Source organism: Dreissena polymorpha, chromosome 5 (assembly GCF_020536995.1).
Source record: "Dreissena polymorpha isolate Duluth1 chromosome 5, UMN_Dpol_1.0, whole genome shotgun sequence".
NCBI classification, from domain to species: Eukaryota; Metazoa; Mollusca; class Bivalvia; order Myida; family Dreissenidae; genus Dreissena; species Dreissena polymorpha.
Genome location: NC_068359.1, coordinates 18,929,388 through 18,951,425, shown reverse-complemented (window position 1 = coordinate 18,951,425; position 22,038 = coordinate 18,929,388). Strand labels below are relative to the sequence as shown.

The 22,038-nt window shown below is 34.3% G+C and overlaps 1 protein-coding gene across 1 annotated transcript in view; it reads left to right on the top strand.

The window, feature by feature from the left end:
• Positions 1-12,160, top strand: part of LOC127831084 (calmodulin-binding transcription activator 1-like) — a 66,921-nt gene extending 54,761 nt beyond the window's left edge. Inside the window, exons 19-21 of the mRNA XM_052356071.1 lie at positions 892-1,079; positions 2,438-2,512; positions 12,001-12,160. Coding sequence (XP_052212031.1) covers positions 892-1,079; positions 2,438-2,512; positions 12,001-12,145 — 408 coding nt within the window. The 3' untranslated portion in view covers positions 12,146-12,160. The remainder of the gene's footprint in view (positions 1-891; positions 1,080-2,437; positions 2,513-12,000) is intronic.
• Positions 12,161-22,038: the final 9,878 nt, after the last annotated feature.

The following is a 22,038-nucleotide window of genomic DNA, read 5'->3' as shown; positions in this document are numbered from 1 at the left end:
CATTCAAAGTCAGTATAGACTCAAATGTTATCACCATGTTATAGATTTCAGTCAAAGTCAGTATAGACTCAGATGTTATCACCATGTTATAGCTTTCATTCAAAGTCAGTATAGACTCAGATGTTATCACCATGTTATAGATTACAGTCAAAGTCAGTATAGACTCAAATGTTATCACCATGTTATAGCTTTCATTCAAAGTCAGTATAGACTCAGATGTTATCACCATGTTATAGATTACAGTCAAAGTCAGTATAGACTCAAATGTTATCACCATGTTATAGATTTCAGTCAAAGTCAGTATAGACTCAGATATCTTCAAATGTTATAGCTTACAGTGAGTCAGTAAATACTCAAAATGTTTTCAATGTGTTAAAGCTTTCATTCAAGTCAGTATTTTGCCCTGTTCAGGGACAAACAGGCTTAATGCATGTGCGTAAAGTTTGTCCCAGAAAGGCCTGTGCATTTCTCACAGGCTAATCATGAACAACTCTTTCCGCTTTTATCGCATTTTTTGTTACAAGAAAGTCTTATTAGCAAAAAATCATGTTTCAGCTGAAAGAGTTTTTCCTGTTTAGCCTTTGAAGAATGCACAGGCTAATCTGGGACGTAACTTTGAACATCTGCATTAAACCCAGTCTTCACAGAAGATGGCTCATAGTCTCAAATATTTCACCATGTTAAAGTTTTCATTTAAAAACAGTATAGTCTCAAATATTAACCCTTACAGTTTGTTGATTCCTAGTAATAAGACCTACCTTCAAACATTTACTAATATAACAACTAACTGTTGACTTGATATATAAAAAAATGTAAAAAATGTATCAGGCAGCGTTATATCAGGCAGATATCAATGTATTGGTATGATAAATTAAACTATTCTCCCCACAGTATGCCTACTACAAGAAGATGACCCAGGCAGCAGTTCTCATTCAGAGCCAGTTCAGGAGCTACTATGCACAGAAGCGCTTCAAAAAGAGTCGTGATGCCGCCGTCGTAATACAGAACCAATACCGCAGCTACAAGGAACACGAGCGACTCAAGAAAGGGGGAAATAAATCTGTCACTCAGAGATTTCGGTAAATTATAAAATATTTGTTTAAGTTCGATTTAATCAAAAGCTTAAAGCTAATTGAAACACTCTTGTGTGTTGTCCTGGGTAGAACCAGTACTTGGTATCATTTGGGGAGTTTTAAAGAATGCTTCCATGACCTGCTGGTCGCTAGGTGGCCAAAACATCCACTACGCCACAGCAACCTCATAAAGAGATTTCGTTTTCATGGTCTATAGAAAATTTGCAATATCGCATGATGAACATTTCTTGAAGGCAAGTTTTCTAGAGATTAGTCTGTTCAAAGTATAAGACAATTGTTTTATAATGAAAATTATATTGTAGATATTCACAAAAGGATTCGGGTAGTAGTTGTTTTTGCAACCATGGTTTATTTTGGAAAAGTATTTTTATGTCCCCCACCACTATAGTGGCGGACATATTGATTTTGCCCTGTCTGTCAATTGGTTGGTTTGTGTGTTTGTTTGCTCCAACTTAAACATTTTGCCATAACTTTTGCAATATTGAAGATAGCAACTTGATGTTTGACATGCATGTGTATCTCATGGAGCTGCACATTTTGAGTGGTGAAAGGTCAATGTCAAGGCCATCCTTCAAGGTCAAAGGTCAGATATAAAGCTTCAAAGCGGCGCAGTAGGGGACTTAGTGTTTCTGACAAACACATATCTTGTTTAAATTAATAATTCTGATAATTTTAAAAGTTACAATGAAATTCAACTTGACTTTTTGAGATACAGACAGGTAAAATTGGTGCTTCTAGCATAATTGGTAGAGAGGGCTTGACTACAGAACTAAGAATTTAGGGTTTGATCACCAGCCCAGACACATTACTTGTATGGGTATCGGTCAAGAAATCCCTGCTACGGCCATTCTCTGAGTGTAGTAACAAAAATACAAACATATTTCATGTCTTGCAATGCGAATATCTAAATTTGTATTTACCAAATGTATCACAGGTAACATTGCATAATTAATAATATACACTTTCATCTGAGTAGTAAAAAATACAAATATTGTCATGTCTTGCAAAGTAAATTTCTCAAATTCTATTAACAAAATTTATCCCTGGTTATACTGCACTAATAATAATATACACTTTCATGGGAGTAGTAAAAAATAGAATGATTATTAATGTATTTTGTGACCATAACTAGCCCTGCTGGTTACACTGGACTAATAATAATTTACACTTTCATGGGAGAAGTAAAGATTACAAAGATGGGAGTAGTAAAAAATAAAATGATTATTAATGTATTTCAAATAAAAAAGCTAATTTTTTTAACACATCTATCCGTGGTTAATAGCACGATCCCTGGTTACACTGCACTTATATTTCCTGGTAACATTGCACTTATATTTCCCCAGGAGCCACTACCAAAGGAAGCCAATTGTTGCTGGAAAAGGTGCCCGGGTTGTGCAGATAGTACCAGACACTGACGGGTAGGTTTGACTAATGAGCCCCATTCTGGGAAAACTGGGCTTAATGCATGTGCGTTAAGTGTTGTCCCAGATTAGCCAGTGCAGTCTGCACAGGATTATTAGGGAAACACTTTCTGCCTTTATTGGACTTGGTTAAGGCACATCTTTTAAACATCAAATTGCCTGACAGCAGAAAGTGTGGTCCTTGATTAGCCTGTGCAGATTGCACAGGCTCATGTGGGACAACACTGTTGGCACATGCAAGCAGCCCAGATTTCCTAGAATATGTAGCAAGTTGAATTGTATGGGAACTGCATTAAAAGTCTTGGCTTAAAGTTATAAGGTAGTTAAGAACAGAACAGAAAGGAATAGTTTATTTTTGACTTAAGCATGTGAAGCTCATCGTCATTAACATACATATAAATAAATATTTACCAAATATTACCAAGAAATGTCCGTAAGGCTTCGTTTATTTTATTAAACTACCAAAGAAAACTTCAAAGCTGATATGATTTTTAGCGAGACTGTTTTCAGAGAAAACCTGAGCTATTGTCATAGCAAGCTTGTCAGACGTCGGCCGTAGGCGTCGTGCTAAAACCTTTACATTGGCTCTAAAATCAAAGTGCTTCCACCTACAACTTTGAAACTTCATATGTAGATGCACCTTGATGAGTTCTACAAGCCACACCCATTTTTAGGTCACTAGGTCAAAGGTCAAGGTCACTGTGACCTCTAACATCAAACTTTAACATAGGCTCTAAAATCAAAGATGAGTTCTACATGCCACACCCATTTTTGGGTCACTAGGTCAAAGGTCAATGTCACTGTGACCTCTAACATAAAACTTTAACAAAAACCTTAGCATTCCCTCTAAAATTGAAGTGCTTCCACCTACAACTTTGAAACTTCATATGTAGATGCACCTTGATGAGTTTTACACGCCACACCCTTTTTGGGTCACTAGGTCAAAGGTCAAGGTCACTGTGACCTCTAAAAAAATAAAAAAATTCTGACAAGCTTTCGCAGCCGAGCGTGGCACCCGTTATGTGGTGCTCTTGTTTATAATTTTCAATCACTCTAGACTTGGGGGAAAAAGTTCTTTGCCATGATTTGGTACCATAAGCAATACTTTTCATTTAAGTGACCCCTGAGCAAATGCATGTCATTCAAAGTTAGAATGTATCTATGTAGGTGACCATGTATATGATTGTTAATTGTAGCAAGCATACACTATAGTTTTGGTGTGTATGATATAGCTATGTAGCAATGTATGACACTAATGCTGGATGTTTCTATTATTGCTTGCTCAGAGAGTTTTGGAAAGGTTGGAAGGGACATACGGTGTGTAACGTTTATAGTGAGGCGTAACGTTTATTGTGAAAAGTGCAGTGTTGAACACTCAGTTCTGAAGCAATATCAAGTGTATGGATGTAAATTCAGTGACGTGTAATTTTTGGTATTAATCTTTCTGTAATAATATAATATCTGTTTCATACAAAAGCATTGCTGGGTTACAAAGGCATTAAATTAAAATGCAAAGAGCTACATGTAAAACTATGAGGTCTTCTCAGGGAAAACTGGGCCTTAATCATGTGTGTTAATTGTTATCCCAGATAAGCCTGTGCAGTGTGCAGAGATAATCAGGGACAATTCTTTGGGGTTTATTTTTGGTCAAAAAGAGACTTTCTTTAACCTGTACTCATTCAGAAGCAACGTGAAAATGTGTATATGCGAACAGCATTAAACCATAACAGCCTGCTAGTAACTCGCAGTCTGTTCAGGTTTTATGCTGTTTGCTGCTCATCAGTATCATATGGTTGGAAATAAAGCCTTTAAATCTTGAATCTAGTAAGAAAGGTCTTTAATTAAATTTAACTTCCTAAGGGACTACTAATGTGTAAAATATGTATCTAAGTGGTAAAGGGTTAAATAAAAAATTTCATAAAAGCAGAAAATGTTGTCCCTTATAAGTCTGTGCAGACTCTACACATTAATCTAGGATGACACTTTATGCAAATGCATGAAGCCACGTTTTTCCCTGAGTACATCTCATATCTTTTCTCTCTAACACTATGTGCTGCATTTGTTTGAAGATTATACACACTTGTTATAATTAACAGTTTACATCTCTCCAAGGACATAAATTCTTACCCAAAGAAGGAATATGTTTTTTTTATTATTCAAGTGTTTTTCATAATGCAGAAAACAAACCTGCTTAGTTGCTCATTGATGGATGCTTCTATTTAACAGAACTGATTGGGACACCTGCATTCTATTGTTACAACAGCCTTTGAAAAAAGTCTGCTTTTGTTTTTCATGTATTCTTTTATTGGTGTACTTTGGGTATACATGGTATTCAGCTTAGATATAAACCTTTTCCCCCATAAGAAGCAAAGTGAAATTGGCTATGTGCAAACATCCTAAGACTAGAACAGCCTGTTAGTAACTCTCAGTCTGTCCAGGTTTTATACTGTTTGCTGCTCATCAGTATCTAAGGGATGGAAATGAAGTCTTTAAAACTTGAATCTTGTAAGAAAGGTCTTTAATTAAATTTAACTTTCTAAGGGACTACAATTGCGTAAAAATACATATCTAAGTGGTAACGGGTTAATGGTTAGGATCTATTGTCTTTATATAAATATGTTTTATTTTTGAAAGTGCCAAACAAAACCCATAAATTGTCCATCTCTTAATTGGAAAAAAATTTTCTTGATAAAAATCATGGTACATGTAAAAAGTTTAACTTCAAGTCTAACTGATATTTTGTCATGGGCTGTTGAGCTTTTGTCCATATTGTTTTACACAATTATAATAGGTTTTGTTCACACAGGTCAGGGACGTCCTTGTACAGCAGTAAGAACTAGTTCAGAGGTTACTTTCTACATTACATTTAACACTTGCTCTGGGAAGACTGGGATTAATGCATGCATATTAATAAACGTTCCAGATTAGCCTGTGCAGCCCGCAGAGGCTAATCACGGATGACACCTTTAATCAAAACTGGATTTTTGTGAAAAGGATGCGTCCTTAATAAAAACTATGAAAGAGGAAATTGTCGTCCCTGATAAGCTGTGCGGACTGCACATGCTTTTGTGTGATGAGTCTTGAAGAGGGAGGTTAATTTACTTAGTTGTCAAAGTTCCTGTAGGGGTTCAATTGTTCAGTTATGTATGGTGTTTGTTGATATAATTCATATAACAATTTTCAAGGAAAGGTCTTCTTTTTCTATGTAATTTGTTTCTTTATTTTGCTGGTTTTGTAAGAATATGAATGTAAGTGTTTTGAATTGTGTGCACAAACATTTTTGAATTTTCGGCTCACCTAAAAACAAAGTGCTTCAGGTGGGCTATTGTAATAATCTATGTATGACCTTGTTCAGTAGCACTGTCAACTTAGATCTGATTACAACTCTAGAGGCCACAGGTTTGTTTCCATCTTGATGGAACTTTGTTATAACTTTTTTCTTAACAGTACATGTATATAGTTCAAGATCAAATTTGGGTCATATGAGATAAAAATGACCAGGTAACAACCTTGAAAAACCTTGTTACCTCTTTAGAAGCCACATTTTTTATTAAATGTTAATTCAACTCTACCTAAATGTTAATCTTGACAGTATTTAGGTCAAGTTTGAATTAGGGTCAACTGGGATGAGGGTCAAAACCTAGAAAACATTGAAGACCCTATTATTTCAACAGTAAATACCTCTAATGTAACCTACATGTAATTAAGAAGAATTTTAGTACGAGTGTTTGTACTCAAATTAAAACTACATTTCATTTAGATTAATCATAATAATTAGTTGAAAAAATTATAAAGTGTTACAAAATCAAAACAGTTAATTATATATCTCCTGTATTTCTGTTGTTTTGTTTTATTTTGTGACAATATGTGGATTGCTTATTAGCCGGATTTTTTTCGAAAAAATCTCGGCTTATAGATTGATGTTGTCGGGCGGGCGGGGGGGCGGGGCGGGGGGGCGGGCGGGCGGCGTGCTCGAAAATGTTAAAGTTCTTATTTCATGGTATAACTTTGGTATGCTTGGACCTAGAGTCTTCAAACTTGACATGAAGGTTGGCCAGGATTAACAGATGACCACTGGTCATTTCAAGGTCATTTATTTGAAGGTCAAGGTCACTGTGACCTTCAATATAAAAAATGTTAAAGTTGTTATAACTTTGGTATGCTTGGACCTAGAGTCTTGAAACTTGACATGAAGGTTGGCCATAACTAGTTAGTAACCACTGGTCATTTCAAGGTCATTCATTTGAAGGTCAAGGTCACTGTGACCTTGAATGTAAAAATGTTAAAGTTCTTATTTCATGGTATAACTTTGGTATGCTTGGACCTAGAGTCTTCAAACTTGACATGAAGGTTGGCCAGGATTAACAGATGACCACTGGTCATTTCAAGGTCATTCATTTGAAGGTGAAGGTCACTGTGACCTTCAATATAAAAATGTTAAAGTTGTTATAACTTTGGTATGCTTGGACCTAGAGTCTTGAAACTTGACATGAAGGTTGGCCAGAACTAGTAAGTAACCACTGGACATTTCAAGGTCATTCATTTGAAGGTCAAGGTCACTGTGACCTTGAATGTAAAAATGTTAAAGTTGTTATAACTTTGGTATGCTTGGACCTAGAGTCTTGAAACTTGACATGAAGGTTGGCCAGAACTAGTAAGTAACCACTGGACATTTCAAGGTCATTCATTTGAAGGTCAAGGTCACTGTGACCTTGAATGTAAAAATGTTAAAGTTCTTATTTCATGTTATAACTTTGGTATGCTTGTACCTAGAGTCTTCAAACTTGAAATAAAGATTGGCCAGTACTAGAAGATGACCACTGGTCATTTCAATGTCATTCATTTGAAGGTCAAGGTCACTGTGACCTTAAATGTTAAAATGTTAAAATTGTTATAACTTTGGTATGCTTGGACATAGAGTCTTCAAACTTGACATGAAGGTTTGCAAGCACACTTAGATGACCACTGGTCATTTCAAGGTCATTCATTCTAAGGTCAAGGTCACTGTGACCTTGAATGTAAAAATGTTAAAGTTCTTATAACTTTGGTAGGTAAAAATGTTAAAGTTCATATTTGTGACCTTAAATGTTATTGTTGTTCATGTATATGCATGCATTCAAAACATAACACAAGGTTTGCTCATGCCTTGAAAAGTACTTACATTTCATTTTGACCTTTGAACAATATTTCAGTAATTTAAGTATTGCATTGACAAAAACACGAAAGGTACTTTCCTGTCATTTAAATCAAAAATCCGGCTTCAATGCGGTCATCTCCGACCGCGGAACTCTTGTATAAAATTTAAAATGCATGTTGTAATGTAATAGCCAGTTTGGCTAAGTGTGTATGGTGATAGCATTTTATTCCAAGGCTCAGTGGTTCACATGTGGTAAATTTGTCTTTCTCTTTAATTCTTATCTATGATCGGGGGCATATTGTTTTTGGCCTGTCTGTCTCTCTGTCAATCTGTCGGTCTGTCTGTCATTCTGTCCCAAAACTTTCACCTTGGTTAAAGTTTTGCGATAAATTTTGCAATAATGATGATAGAAACTTGATATTTGGCATGCATGTGTATCTCAAGGTCAAATGTAAAAAAAAACAAATTTAAGGGAAGTAAAAATAAGCTTTAAAGGGAGATCATTATCTGCCTGCCAAATGATAAAAAAATAAAAATAAATCAAAGTGGCGCAGTAGGGGGCATTGTGTTTCTAAAAACACAACTCTTGAAACTGGTTTTTTAGTTCAAATGTTTATACATTTATAAAGGCTAAGATCTGTAAACATGTCCCTTGAAATGTTTGATTTAAAAAAACAACTTTCTAGTCATGTGGAATACATGTTACCAAAGAAAAAAAACACATAAATAATCTGCAGGATATGAGGTCTTGTAACTTTTGAATTTTGCAGGACTTTGTCAGACTTTACCGCACCTTGTGTTTTTAGCCTATAAAAATTAAATACTCTGTAACAAGTCTGTTACTCTGATGTTCACAATCAAAACTGTTATGGTAACAATATTAAGATTTCTTTATAATATTTGTTAAAAATAGAAAAGAATTAAGTATCATATGACAACAGTACTACGAAAAACATTTTTCCTTACAATATTAAATATGTTTTTTTATCTAAAATAGAATGATGATATTATAATATGACATTTGCTTTGGCGAATGTATTATAAATTGGACAAAATAATCCATCTAAACTGTCGCTTCAAAAAGAATCAAATAATTATTTGTGTTATTATTTTAGAATCAAATAATTATTTGTGTTATTATTTTAGAATCAAATAATTATTTGTGTTATTATTTTAGAATCAAATAATTATTTGTGTTATTATTTTAGAATCAAATAATTATTTGTGTTATTATTTTAGAATCAAATAATTATTTATGTTATTATTTTACAGCAAACACTTAAGACCCACCTCCAGGTATAAATGTCATTGCTGTTGTTGCATTTGAGCCTTGTTCTGAGAAAACTGGGCTTATTACATGTGCGTAAAGTGTCGTACCAGATTTGCCTTTGCAGTCCGCACAGGCTAATCAGGGATGACACTTTCCGCCTAAACTTGATTTTCGGTAAGGAGGGACTAACTTGAAACTAAAAATACCATAAAAGCGGAAAGTGTCGTCCCTGATTAGCCTGTGCAGACTGCACAGGCTAATCTGGGATGACACTTTACGCACATGCACTATGCCAAGTTTTATCATAACAAGACACATTTGTTCTCATATGCTCATATTCACAAAATTCTTTATTAGTATCTCTACTTTCAGGTTATGTGAAATTCTCAAGGCAGCGTTACATTATGAAATCCATCGATTGTTTAAAAGGATAAAATCTTAAATAACTTAACAATATGCCTTATAAATATCTCTATTTGCAAGTTAAGTGAAATTCTTTAGGCAGTTTGGCATTGTGAAATCTACTGATTTTTAATACTATAAAATCTTACATAGTTATGCAACAGTATTTTATTATTTCAAAATATTTACACGTAATCAGACACAATTGTAAAAGTTTTAAATAAAGAAGTTTTGTGAACATGTTGCTGTGGATAAATTTGAATTTTATTTATTTTATTCTTTTTTCTGTGGACACTTGTTTGTTGTATTTGTATTTCAAACACAATGACTTCCTAACTGCCATATCCTGAATGAATATGGAACCTCTTAATGCATTACAACATATAAAAGGTATTAAACTTATTAAATGTAAATCAATTAATGTTTTCAGTATACAAAAAAAATCTTCAAACTGAAAATGGTCTTTTTTATCTTGCATCTAATAGCTATTCTGTAGATGATGTCTGAAGAATTTTATAAGAAAGTATTGTCGTAAGTTATAATATTGTTTAACACGCAACAAACAGATGCAGTCATATTTCAGATTGGTTTTCTCTGACTTTGGTTACACAATCCTTTGTTTCCTCAGGCAAAACGATAAAGATATAACTATTTTGGGTGATTGTTAGGGTATTAGAAAGAAAAACTTGTGTCCAATAATTTATTTTAAGTACAGTATACTTGTTTACTGCATTCAAAAATGCCCTGTTTCCCACCAAATTAAAGTTGTCATGGAAATATGATTAATCAGCTATTTGTACCAATATATAGTTGCAATTGATTTATTAAATAAATATGTAGATATGTGTCTGGAAACTTTCATAGAAAACAATTGAGCGGTGCTCTGCCAAAGGGGGCTTAATGCATGTGCGTAAAGTGTCGTCCCAGATTAGCCAGTGCAGTCCACACAGGCTAATCAAGGACAACACTATCTGCTTTTATGGTATTTTTTTATTTTAAAGATAGTCTCTTTATAGCAAAAATCTAGTTTTTTGTGTGGAAAGTGTCGTCCCTGATTAGCCTGTGACGACTACACAGGCTAATTTGAGAAGACACTTTACGCACGTGCATTGAACCCCCTTTTCACAGAGCACAGCCAAATTTATTTTAATGGTTTAGAGCTAGGATTTAAACAGAGATTTGATAATTATAAATATTAAGCCAGTTCATGTTCAAACTTTTTTATATTGTGTGCATGATATACTTAATTGTCATTAATGTTTAGTTCTGCATGCAGTTTGAATTACAAAGTATATACAGTACTTGGCTTTTATTGTTCTCATACCTGTGGTTACCTGTAATGGTGCATATTTAGATGAAAATAGTGCCACAGACACTTGTTATTACTTCCATAAAGTTTTTGTCTGCTATTTGAATTTGATGCTTGTTTTGTTTGTGTGTGCTTTTATGGTGGTTTCATTGTAAGCTCTTGTGATCGCCTATTGTCAGTTGTGTGTTGCCATAAGTATGTCAACATCAAGCTTTTGATAACTTTATAAGTAACATACATTTCATATTCTTTGTGAAACATCTTTGGACAATAGTTCTAATGATATCTCATCTGAATGTGAAACTGTGTCACGTTGGGTCAAAAACTAGATAACTCTGTCAACTTTTTACAAAACCTAGACCTTAACCAAGTTTTGAAACTTCTTCAGCTCCACTTTACAATATAATGCTAAGTTTTGGGGCAATTTTACTTATATGGTCATAGTAGAAGCTTTTGATCACTTCAGAATTCACGTGTTTTCCCAATCATTATAAAACTCAAAACATTAAAAATTTGTTGAAACGATTTCTGTACCAAGTTCCAAAATTGTTCAATTTCTTTGACACACATTGCTGCCAGGAGGAGGGGCAGTTTCCATGTGTTTAGTTTATTAAAAGATTATTAACACTGTAGAAGACACAAGCTTTGCCTTATGGTATTTAAATTGCCTTGTAAACTATTGTTCTCATTTCTTGGTGGAGTTTGAAAATGGTTCTACTACATTGACAAACATAGTCATCCCTTGGTGGAAAAGTTTTCCTTTTATTGTTATATTGAAAACATAAGCTCAATATTATAAGTTACACTGTTTGTAACTGAGGGTGTATTGGAAATACACCTTCAGTAATTTCATAGCATGCGAGAGCAAAGCTCGAGTATGGTATGAAAGTACTGAGGGTGTACACCATCAGTTACTAACTGTGTAACGATACGGATAATATCTCAACCGACTACTCGATTACTCGGGTGTATGGAAAATACACCATGGGAATGTGACCTCTCTAAGCCAATCGGATTAGGTCATTTTTGTAGGAGTTGAGATATATCATAATACCTAAACATAATATGATTTCAAGTGAGCGTTCTATTGCCCAAATATGGTCCCTCTTGTTTTGTGGGAAAAAATCAAAATAGGCAGGAAATGTTTGCTTGATGGCAACAGTTAACCCAGCCTTTACCCAGGTGATAAGTCAAAAAAGTGCTAATGGATTTCTTTTCATATTTCAGCCTTTGTTAAGCCTCTTCTGTATTATTATATGTACATAATAAATATTGCTAGGTTAGTGTTGAATAATACCTGCATCTGATTGGACTGCACAGGCTAATAATCTAAGGGTCATATATTTAAATCTGGGTATTTTCTTTAGGTGCCAGGAAGAAGCAAACATAGCCATCGACGACTGCCACCAAGACTCCAGTGAGATGCCGACGCCATCTGGTGATCAGGCTGAATCAGCAGGGAGGACCACTCAGGACATGGAGGGAGATAAAGCTGAGGTGCCGCTAAACTGAGTTATCTTCCCATACCTCTGAAGAGATATTCTTTTGATGATTGTTGGAATTCTAACGCGGTGACAACTGGTTTCTCCCTAATTGACATGAGGCAGTGTTTTATTTACAATTGCCAAGTCATGGGTCCTATTTCCCCTACATTCATAAATCAATGAGTCCCACAGAGCGGAAATAAAAGATTTGAAAATTGCAATGAATCTCCAATGGAATGAGTATAAGACCTCGGATGTGATCCAAAATGCAACACTAATGAGGATAACAAATATGAACGGATTGATGCGATTAAGTATTGTCATTTAGATTTAAGTGACTTTGATTCTTTTGTGCATAACAGATAAAAGTTGTTTGCCCCTGCATGTGGGGATTAGGAGTATAAAACGAGGTACATCTTCATACCCTTGAAGAAGTATTTCTTTCTTTTTTCTTTTTATTATTGACAAGGATTTTGTGGTAATAAGAAAGGAAGAAAGTATGGCTGCAATGAAGGGGTCCAGTTGGAAACAATTATTTAAAGAAAATTGAACATAATACAGAAAAATTCATCACAAACAGTCATCCTGACTTGTGAACAGAAATTGCTTGTTAATAACTTTATACAAATATTTTAATGAACATCATTATTATAATTGCACATATAGAATTTTGCACAATGTTTTTTATTCTCAGTCCTTGTGGTATTATGTCATTTAATTCTAAATTACAGTAATTTTCTTTGAATTTTTTCTTGAAGGATTGCATTTAATGTTTTTGTATAATTCCCAGAACAAACATTTATATTATTAATAAAGCGTTCCATTAGTAGTGTTCACTGTAAATTTGCGTACACCCGCATTTTTAGCAAAATTAATTATTTTGTCATGACTCTAAAAAAATTTTGACGTACTGTTTTTATGCCATTATCAATTACTAAATTTTCCGGCAGTTTATATTATTATACTATTTTTCTAGAATTCTTCCCTGTTGCGATTATCCTATGACACTCTGTTCATGTGTTTTTACAAATGGTTTAAGGTCATAAAACCTGGCGGACGAATTCCTTAAGGCTCTTTTCCGTTACATTTGCGTTATTGGGTAAATGACTTGTGTATACCAGCAATAGACAATGGTTTCACCCTACATCTTAATGTGAAACATAGACACTGTAAATTTAAGTAATGTATACTTTACAGCGAGGTATTTTACAAGCACGTATAATTATCCGTTAAAAAATTTGGCACTATACACATTGCTTACCAGTATCTGATCAAAAATGTTATGTTGTTAGAGTGTATTTAAAAATTATAACACCTTTTTTGTCTCTAAATTTTCTGACACCTATATTTTTTAAATATTTTTGTACCTGAATATTCGGACATAACAAAATATAAAAAAAAATATCCAATAACTTGGAGTTATCACGATAATACATAAATAATTGCATTTTAATAACTTAATTATTTAAGACTTAATTCAGAGATAATAGAGGGAAAAGATTATCTTGTCAGTTACTGGAACTACATTCATGTGTTGTGATTATTTTCTTGCTCATTTGTTAAAAATATATTTCATCAAAGGGCTTTCCAAAAACTTGGATAACCTCCCTTTATTGCAAAAAGGGCCATACTCACAGTTCATAATCAACTTCTCGTTACTTTTTCATAGCCACTAATTGTAAGTATGCAACTATTGATTGTGTTATTGACATTGAATGTTAATTTTTACATAAAATTACTTATACAATTGTTCAGAAACAGTTTATTTATGATATATTATCAAATAAGATGAACTTATAAAATCAATTTCAGACCATACAAGTTGTGCATGTTCTTGTTAGAAAAGCATGGCATTGCTTTTAGGAAGAACATTTCAAGTGTAATATCAACATTTTTGTGTGTGGGGGTAACAGATTTTTAACCAGGTTTTCCGAAGGAAAAAACTGGTTATTACATTGGCGAATGCGGGCGGGCTGGCTGGCTGGCTGGCGGGCTGGCGGAACAAGCTTGTCCGGGCCATAACTATGTTGTTCATTGTCAGATTTTAAAATCATTTGGCACATTTGTTCACCATCATTGGACGGTGTGTCGCGCGAAATAATTACGTCGATATCTCCAAGGTCAAGGTCACACTTTGAGTTCAAAGGTCAAAAATGGCCATAAATGAGCTTGTCCTGGCCATAACTATGTCATTCATTGTGAGATTTTAAAATCATTTGGCACATTTGTTCACCATCATGGGACGGTGTGTCGCACGAAAGAATCACGTCAATATCTCCAATGTCAAGGTCGCCACTACTAAAAATAGATTTTTTTAAAAACAAACTTACAAAGGGGGTTAATTTTGTTTGTTCATTTCAAAAGTTCAGTTTGAGTTTTCTCCCTTTATCAGATTTTTTTTCACAATGAAAACCTGGTTTTGTGACAATTTTGTCCCTTGTTTTGTTATGCTATAGTAACTGCTTTTTTTTCATTTCCTGCATTGAAAAGTGCTAACAAATATAAAATGCCAATGTTTTCCTTATATAAGTCCCATACTTTTACAACTGTTTATTTATCTGTATAATCATGTTTAAAGTTTATTAAATGATTTGGTGAGAATTGTCTTATTATTTGTATTGTCATTTTGAGAATGTTAAAGATAACACATGAACAAGTGGAAAAACTCTTTAAAAATTCAAAACTGTCACTAATATTTTATCATATTTTATTGCTGTTTAATTGTTTGGTACTAGAGCAAGATTCGCATATACTATTTATTACATCTTGTTTTGAAGTGGTGTATACTGAAGATTTTTAACTAGGTTTTCCGAAGGAAAAAACTGGTTATTAGATTGGCGCATGTCGGCAGGCTTGCGGGCGTGCGGAACAAACTTGTCCAGGCCATAACTTTGTCGTTCATTGTGAAATTTTAAATTCATTTGGCACATTTGTTCACCATCATTGGACGGTGTTTTGCGCGAAAGAATTACGTCGATTTTTCCAGTTCAAAGGTCAAAAATGGCCACAAATGAGCTTGTCCGGGCCTTAACTATGTCGTTCATTGTGAGATTTTAAAAATCATTTGGCACATTTGTTCATCATCATTGCACGGTGTGTTGCGCGCAAGAATTACATTGATAACTCCAAGGTTGCCACGACTAAAAATAGAATGATTTTGAAACAAGGGGGGTAACTACATGTATGAAAAATCAGTAACAATGCACATTTTGAGTTTGAGTTGTCTCCCTTTATCACACTTTTTTTCAAATTGAAATCAAGGTCGCCACAAGTAAAAATAGATTGAATTTGAAACAAGGGGGTAACAATGCACATTTTGAATTGTCTCCCTTTATCAGACTTTTTTTAAAATTGAAAACCTGGTTTTGTGACAATTTTGTCCCTTGTTAATTCAAGTTTAACTATGATTTATTGAAGCACTTTTCCATTGTTGAAATGTCCAGTCGTATGGAGTGATGCACATTTAAATGCACAATAAATATTTTATATTTATATATTTTCATTATTGAAGTTGGTAATGTCAAATTTGTCAAAGCAGTTCTTGGGGATCTGGCTAGAGTGTCACACAAATGTAAGGCTGGGCTAAAGAAGCTTCTAAATATCAACATATTTGCACGATTCCTTAATAGGAATTTGCTTCTTATTATCTTTATTAATTTTTCTTGGCTTAAGGTAAATGTTGATGGTTATTTTAATAACCAAATTTTCCAAGCACCAATACAATTGTTTTGCAGATATACATCCCAGTCTTGCTTGTCATGCAGTTTCATTATTGTTGTGTTTTATCTACTTAATCAGGCACTGTATTAAACATTATACACTTATTTCATGGATGCGCGGTGAACAGTCAAAACTGTTTCCCAAGGTATCAGGGATGACTTTGGTACTGTTGCCCGAGGCCGATAGGCCGAGGGCAACAGTTTCAAATGTCAGCCCTGATACCGAGGGACAACAGTTTTGACTGTTCACCAAGCATCCATGAAATAAGTGTTTTATTACCTGATCAAATTTCCAACCTAGAAATAACAGCAAACTAAATTTTTATTTACACACAACAGTAATCGATAAAATAAATTATTTTGACTGTTTAACTGTAAAATGACGTCATTTTTTCGACGAAATGACGTCATTATTTCAGCGGGCAACAGTTCAAACTGTTTACCGGTCAACAGTTCGATATTCACCGGTAACAGTTTAAAACATTGCAAATTTCTTTTTCTACGAGGAAATAGCAAAAATTAATTAATTATCATTTATATAAGACATCAGGTAATAATTTCAAATGTTATAAGCATTATTTCATAAAATAGAAATGTTGTGCTATTTGCATGTTCTCCTTATTTATGTATTGCTATTTGTTAAGCGTGTGTTATAATGACATGAATTGTGTTATTTCACTTATTACTTTTATGTGATAATGCATTTCAGGTTTATTCGTTACTGTTAATTTAAGTTTGCTGAATGGTTTTAGGTTCTGGTAAACTTTTTTTCTCTGTTTGAAAAAAACCCACATCTTATTATCTCATTTTTATGTGCCCCTTAAAAAAAACGGGACGTATTATAGTTTCACCTTGGCGGCGGGCGGGTGGCGTCCACAGCAGTTTCCGCTCTCTAATTGAAATAGTTTTCATCCGATTTTCACCAAACTTGGTCAGAAGTTTTATCTAGACAATATCTAGGTCAAGTTCGAATATGGGTTATGCCGGGTCAAAAACTAGGTCACAGGGTCACTTAGTGCATTTCAAGCATTTAGCATGGTTTCTGCTCTGTAATTGAAGTAGTTTTTATCCGATCTTCACCAAACTTGGTCAGAAGTTGTATCTGGACAATATCTAGGTCGAGTTCGAATATGGGTCATGCCAGGTCAAAAACTAGGTCACAGGGTCGCTTAGTGCATTTCAAGCATTTAGCATGGTGTCCGCTCTGTAATAGAAGTAGTTTTCATCCAATAATCACCATACTTGGTCAGAAGTTGTATCTAGACAATATCTAGGTCAAGTTCGAATATGGGTCATGCAGGGTCAAAAACTAGGTCACAGGGTCACGTAGTGCATTTCAAGCATTTAGCATGGTGTCCGCTCTCTAATTAAAGTAGTTTTCATTAAATCTTCACCAAATTTGGTCGGAAGTTGTGTCTTGATGATATGTAGGTCAAGTTCAAATATGGGTCATGGTTAAGTTATCAAGTTGTCCAAAACCTTCAAACGGGCGTATCTTGTGACAGTTTGGCACTCTTGTTAAATATAGTTGTATCTTAAATGGAACGTTTAACGTTTTGGTAAATTGACAAAATCACACATTTTCATTGTAGTAATGATATTTGTGAGGAAACAGTTATACTAAACATTTACCATGCTCTCAAATATCCATTATATGCATCTTTTGACAATTTAATAACCTTACAAGTATAAAGATTAACACATGCGAAACAATTGAATACATGTAATTTGGAGGGTTATGTTGTTATTGTTATATTTAACGGCACCATGAGGATTGCTTTAATGCTTATATAAAGTATAAAATACACCACAAATTGTATGAGTATGATGGTTGAGTGGTTTAAGTGTTAGACTTTTGCTCCAAGGGTCAGAGGTTCGAGTCCAGTTTAGGATTAATTTTTTTCTTTCTTTAATTATGCCCCCGGTAGGGTGGCATATAGCAGTTGAACTGTCCGTCAGTTTGTCTGTCAGTCCGAAAAAAAAATTAACATTGGCCATAACTTTTTCACTATTGAAGATACAACTTGATATTTGGCATGCACGTGTATCTCATTGAGCTGAACATTTTGAGTGGTGAAAGGTGAAGGTCAAGGTCATCCTTCAAGGTCAAATGTCAAATATATGGCGTCTGTCCGTCCGAAAATTTAAACATTGGCCATAACTTTTTCAATATTGAAGATAGCAACTTGATATTTAGAATGCATGTGCATCTCATGAAGCTGCACATTTTGAGTGGTGGAAGTTCAAGGTCAAGGCCATCCTTCAAGGTAAAAAAAAGTGGCGTTTTCATGAAGCTGCACATTTTGAGTGGTGGAAGTTCAAGGTCAAGGTCATCCTTCAAGGTAAAGGTCATCCTTCAAGGTCAAAGGTCAAAAAAAATAATTTCAAAGCGGAGTTTGCATGAAGCTGCACATTTTGAGTGGTGGAAGTTCAAGGTCAAGGTCATCTTTCAAGGGCAAAGGTAAAAAAAAATTTAAAAATTCAAAGCGGCGTTCTCATGAAGCTGCACATTTTGAGTGGTGGAAGTTCAAGGCCAAGGTCATCCTTCAAGGTCAAAGATAAAAAAAAATAAATAGGGGAAATGGTGTTTCTGACGAACACGTCTCTTGTTTTATTCATGTTTTTACTTGAGCTTTGTTGTTCCAATGTTTACATTTATCTACTTAAAACATTTAATGACAAACTTCAATACATGCCAAAAACTGTGAAAAGGTCCCTTTAAAATATTGGAACAATAATAATAATGCTGACAATTTATTTTGTGTTTATCACTAAAATACATGTGCTTAAATATTATTATCAACAATTTTTGTTTTGTACATAGATGCATTATTTATTATGTTGTGTTTTGAGATCAAGTTTATTTAAAAAAAAATGTTTTTTTCTTGAGACTTATTTATAACTTTGACGAGTTTACTTTTGACATTTAGAAAGTTTACTCTCAGTTTTCTTTTGAGGGCAGTTTTTGTCACTTCTTTTCTTCTTATGCAGCTTTTCAATGTACCTTTGCAGGAATGTATATGTTATATGTTTGTCAGTATACAGTTTCTCTATTAATGCATATACTGGTACCCTCAGCTATACTATCTGTATTATTGGCTGGATAAAATTAACCTGAAATTTCAGAAATAAGCCGTTTAAACAACTTTGATTTCCACACCTTTTATTATACCCCCACAAACGAAGTTTAGGGGGGTATATAGGAGTGAACTTGTCGGTCGGTCTGTCTGTCTGTCGGTCCGTATAAAGTGTCCGCTCTCTAATTCAAGTAGTTTTCATCCGATCTTCACCAAACTTGGTCAGAAGTTGTATCTACATGATGTCTAGGCCAGGTTCGAACATGGGCATTGCCGGGTCAAAAACTAGGTCAATGGGTCACTTAGTGCGTTTTAAACATTGAGCATGTTGTCCTCTTTTATTCAAGTAGTTTTCATCCGATCTTCTCCAAACATGGTCAGAAGTTGTATCTTGATAATGGCTAGGGCAATTTTGAATATGGGTCATGCCGGGTCAAAAACAAGGTCACAGGGTCACTTAGTGCATTTTAAACATCACAATGTTGTCCGCTCTCTAATTCAAGTAGTTTTCATCCAATCTTAACCGAACTTGGTCAGAAGTTGTATCTAGATGATGTCTAGGTCAAGTTTGAATATGGGTCATGCCGGTCAAAAACTAGGTCACGGGGTTTCTTAGTGCGTTTTAAACCTCACCATGCTGTCCGCTAGTTTTCAAGTAGTTTTCATCCAATCCTCACCAAGCTTGGGCACAAGTTTTATCTCGATGATCTCTAGGACAAGTTTGAACATGGGCCATTCCGGGCCTAAAACTAGGTCACGGGGTGCGTTTTTTAACATTCAGCATGGTGTCCGCTCTCTAATTCAAGTAGTTTACATTCGATCTTCACCAGACTTGGTCAGAAGTTTTATGGAGATGATCGTAAGGCCAAGTTAGAACATGGGCCTTTCTGGGTCAAAAACTAGGTCAAGGGGTCACTTAGTGTGTTTTAAAAATTGAGCATGGTTTCCGCTGTTTTTTGTGAAGATGACATGCAAAATATTATGCGGCATGTGGGGGTATTCGTCACGTCTGTGACAAAGCTCTAGTTTATCTTAATTTGCTGATTTATTAAATTTAATGATCAAATGTGACGTTATTTTAACCACTCATAGATTATGCAGCCATTTTCTTTTATTTGACTAAAACGTTTCTTACAATTGGTCACCTTAAGCCTTGATTGCTAATAAGCAAATGTTCGGCACCATACGATCTATTTCATTTAGTGTCAGGTAAAACTTTCGGAGCTACATGGTATATTTGTTATGTTTGTGTATTTTGTATTTTTCTGCTTCATAACTAGCATTCAGCTTTGCAACTGATTATTATCAGCTCTGCTTATTATAATCTTATGGAGATGTATATGCTGTTTTCAAAGAATTAGCAAATTGTTTTCACTAATCCTAACAACTATATTTGACAATTTATTGCAAATTTGAACATTTTAACCATGATATGATCATTATGTTCTTAAAAAAATAGTTAAGTAGTTAATCATATTTTTTGACTTTTCACTTTGTGGTATGCATATTTTATAAATGAAGCTTAAAATTGTTAAGTAATTTACAATTCAAAATGTTGTTTTAAGAATAGTACAGTATATTGCTTTTAAATTACCACATTTGTTCTTCATGTTTCTTTCACTTTCTGATTTGATAAACAGATTAATTTATTGATATAATATTTTGTAAATGTTTGATCATCATATGTTGTAATAATTATTAGTCAAAGTGAATCCCATGTTTTCCATGTCCACAGTTTATATTTATATATATATTTGTTATTGTGATAAAACATGTTTTCAATGTTCTCTCTTTTTTACTTAAAATTTGTCAACAAAAATAAAAACTTTGGAAAATTTAAACACTGTTTATTTATTTTGTTTACATAGCCAGCTTTCGTTAATTAAATAAAACTATTCCTTTGGTCAAATTTAAAGATAATGATGTTTCCTGGCAGGTAGCCGTTTGTTAACCATTTATGCCTAGCGTCTAGAAAAAAGGCCTTGGCAAACAGCGTAGACCCAGATGAGACGCCGCATAATGTGGCGTCTCATCTGGGTCTGCGCTCTTTGCTTAAAGGAATTTCTGTAAGAAATAATCTACATATAGAATTAAATATACTAGACATACCTAATTTTGGAAAATAAATTAATCCAATTTAGGATGGGAGAGTCAACTAGGCATAAATGGGTTAAGACACTCGTAAGGTGAAACTATTATCGCAATGTACTAGTACTTACCCGTACTCCAGAATGGGCTAGATTGTTGGAAAATCCACTAATCTAAGAGTACAAACAAGAATCTATCAACAACCATATTTATTTATAGATATTGATTACAAACAAAGATCTAGATCTTTGGTACAAAAAAGTTACACACAAAAAAGTTGAACATATCAATATTAGTGAAAAATGTGTTTAAATTGCCCTTAAATCATGTATTAAACCTTTATTTGAATGCAACTAGCATTTGGCAATAGCATTGGTCAGTTCTAGATATATCAATGAATTAGATGGTGTAGATGGTGTGTTGTTCTTTTTATAAGATAGTTTGAATCCTGATAACATCTATTTCAAGACTATTTCGTTTTAACACATTGAGGTCACAGTTTTGACACAAATTTACACAAATCTTGCTGATCTTGATCTATTGATGCTGATCTATTGACAAAGCAAAAGTCTGGCTCAGAGAAAACCGGGCTTAATGCATGTGCGTAAATAGTCATCCGAGATCAGCCTGTGCAGTCCGCACAGGATACGCAGCGACCACACTTTCATGTTCGGAATGTACAGGCAAAGCTGGGGCGACACTTAACTAACGCACACGCATTATGCCGCGTATTTCCTGAGCGAGGTTCATATCTGATCTTACTACCATCAAACAACGTAAAAACTCACACTGATCTTACTACCATCAAACAACGTAAAAACTCGCACCTAATTCTGACTTAATGTGCTTTTGACAAAGCAATATAACCATGTACATACTATAGTTTCATTGCAAAGGCATTTGAAAAAAAAACGTATTCCACATAAAGTATTTCAACTATCTGCCCATAAACACACCTCGATGCGTTCATTGCTATTAAATCCCTCCAACAAACGCCAATCGTGGATTCCAGCGCATCATAGAAAAACCGTTTTCAT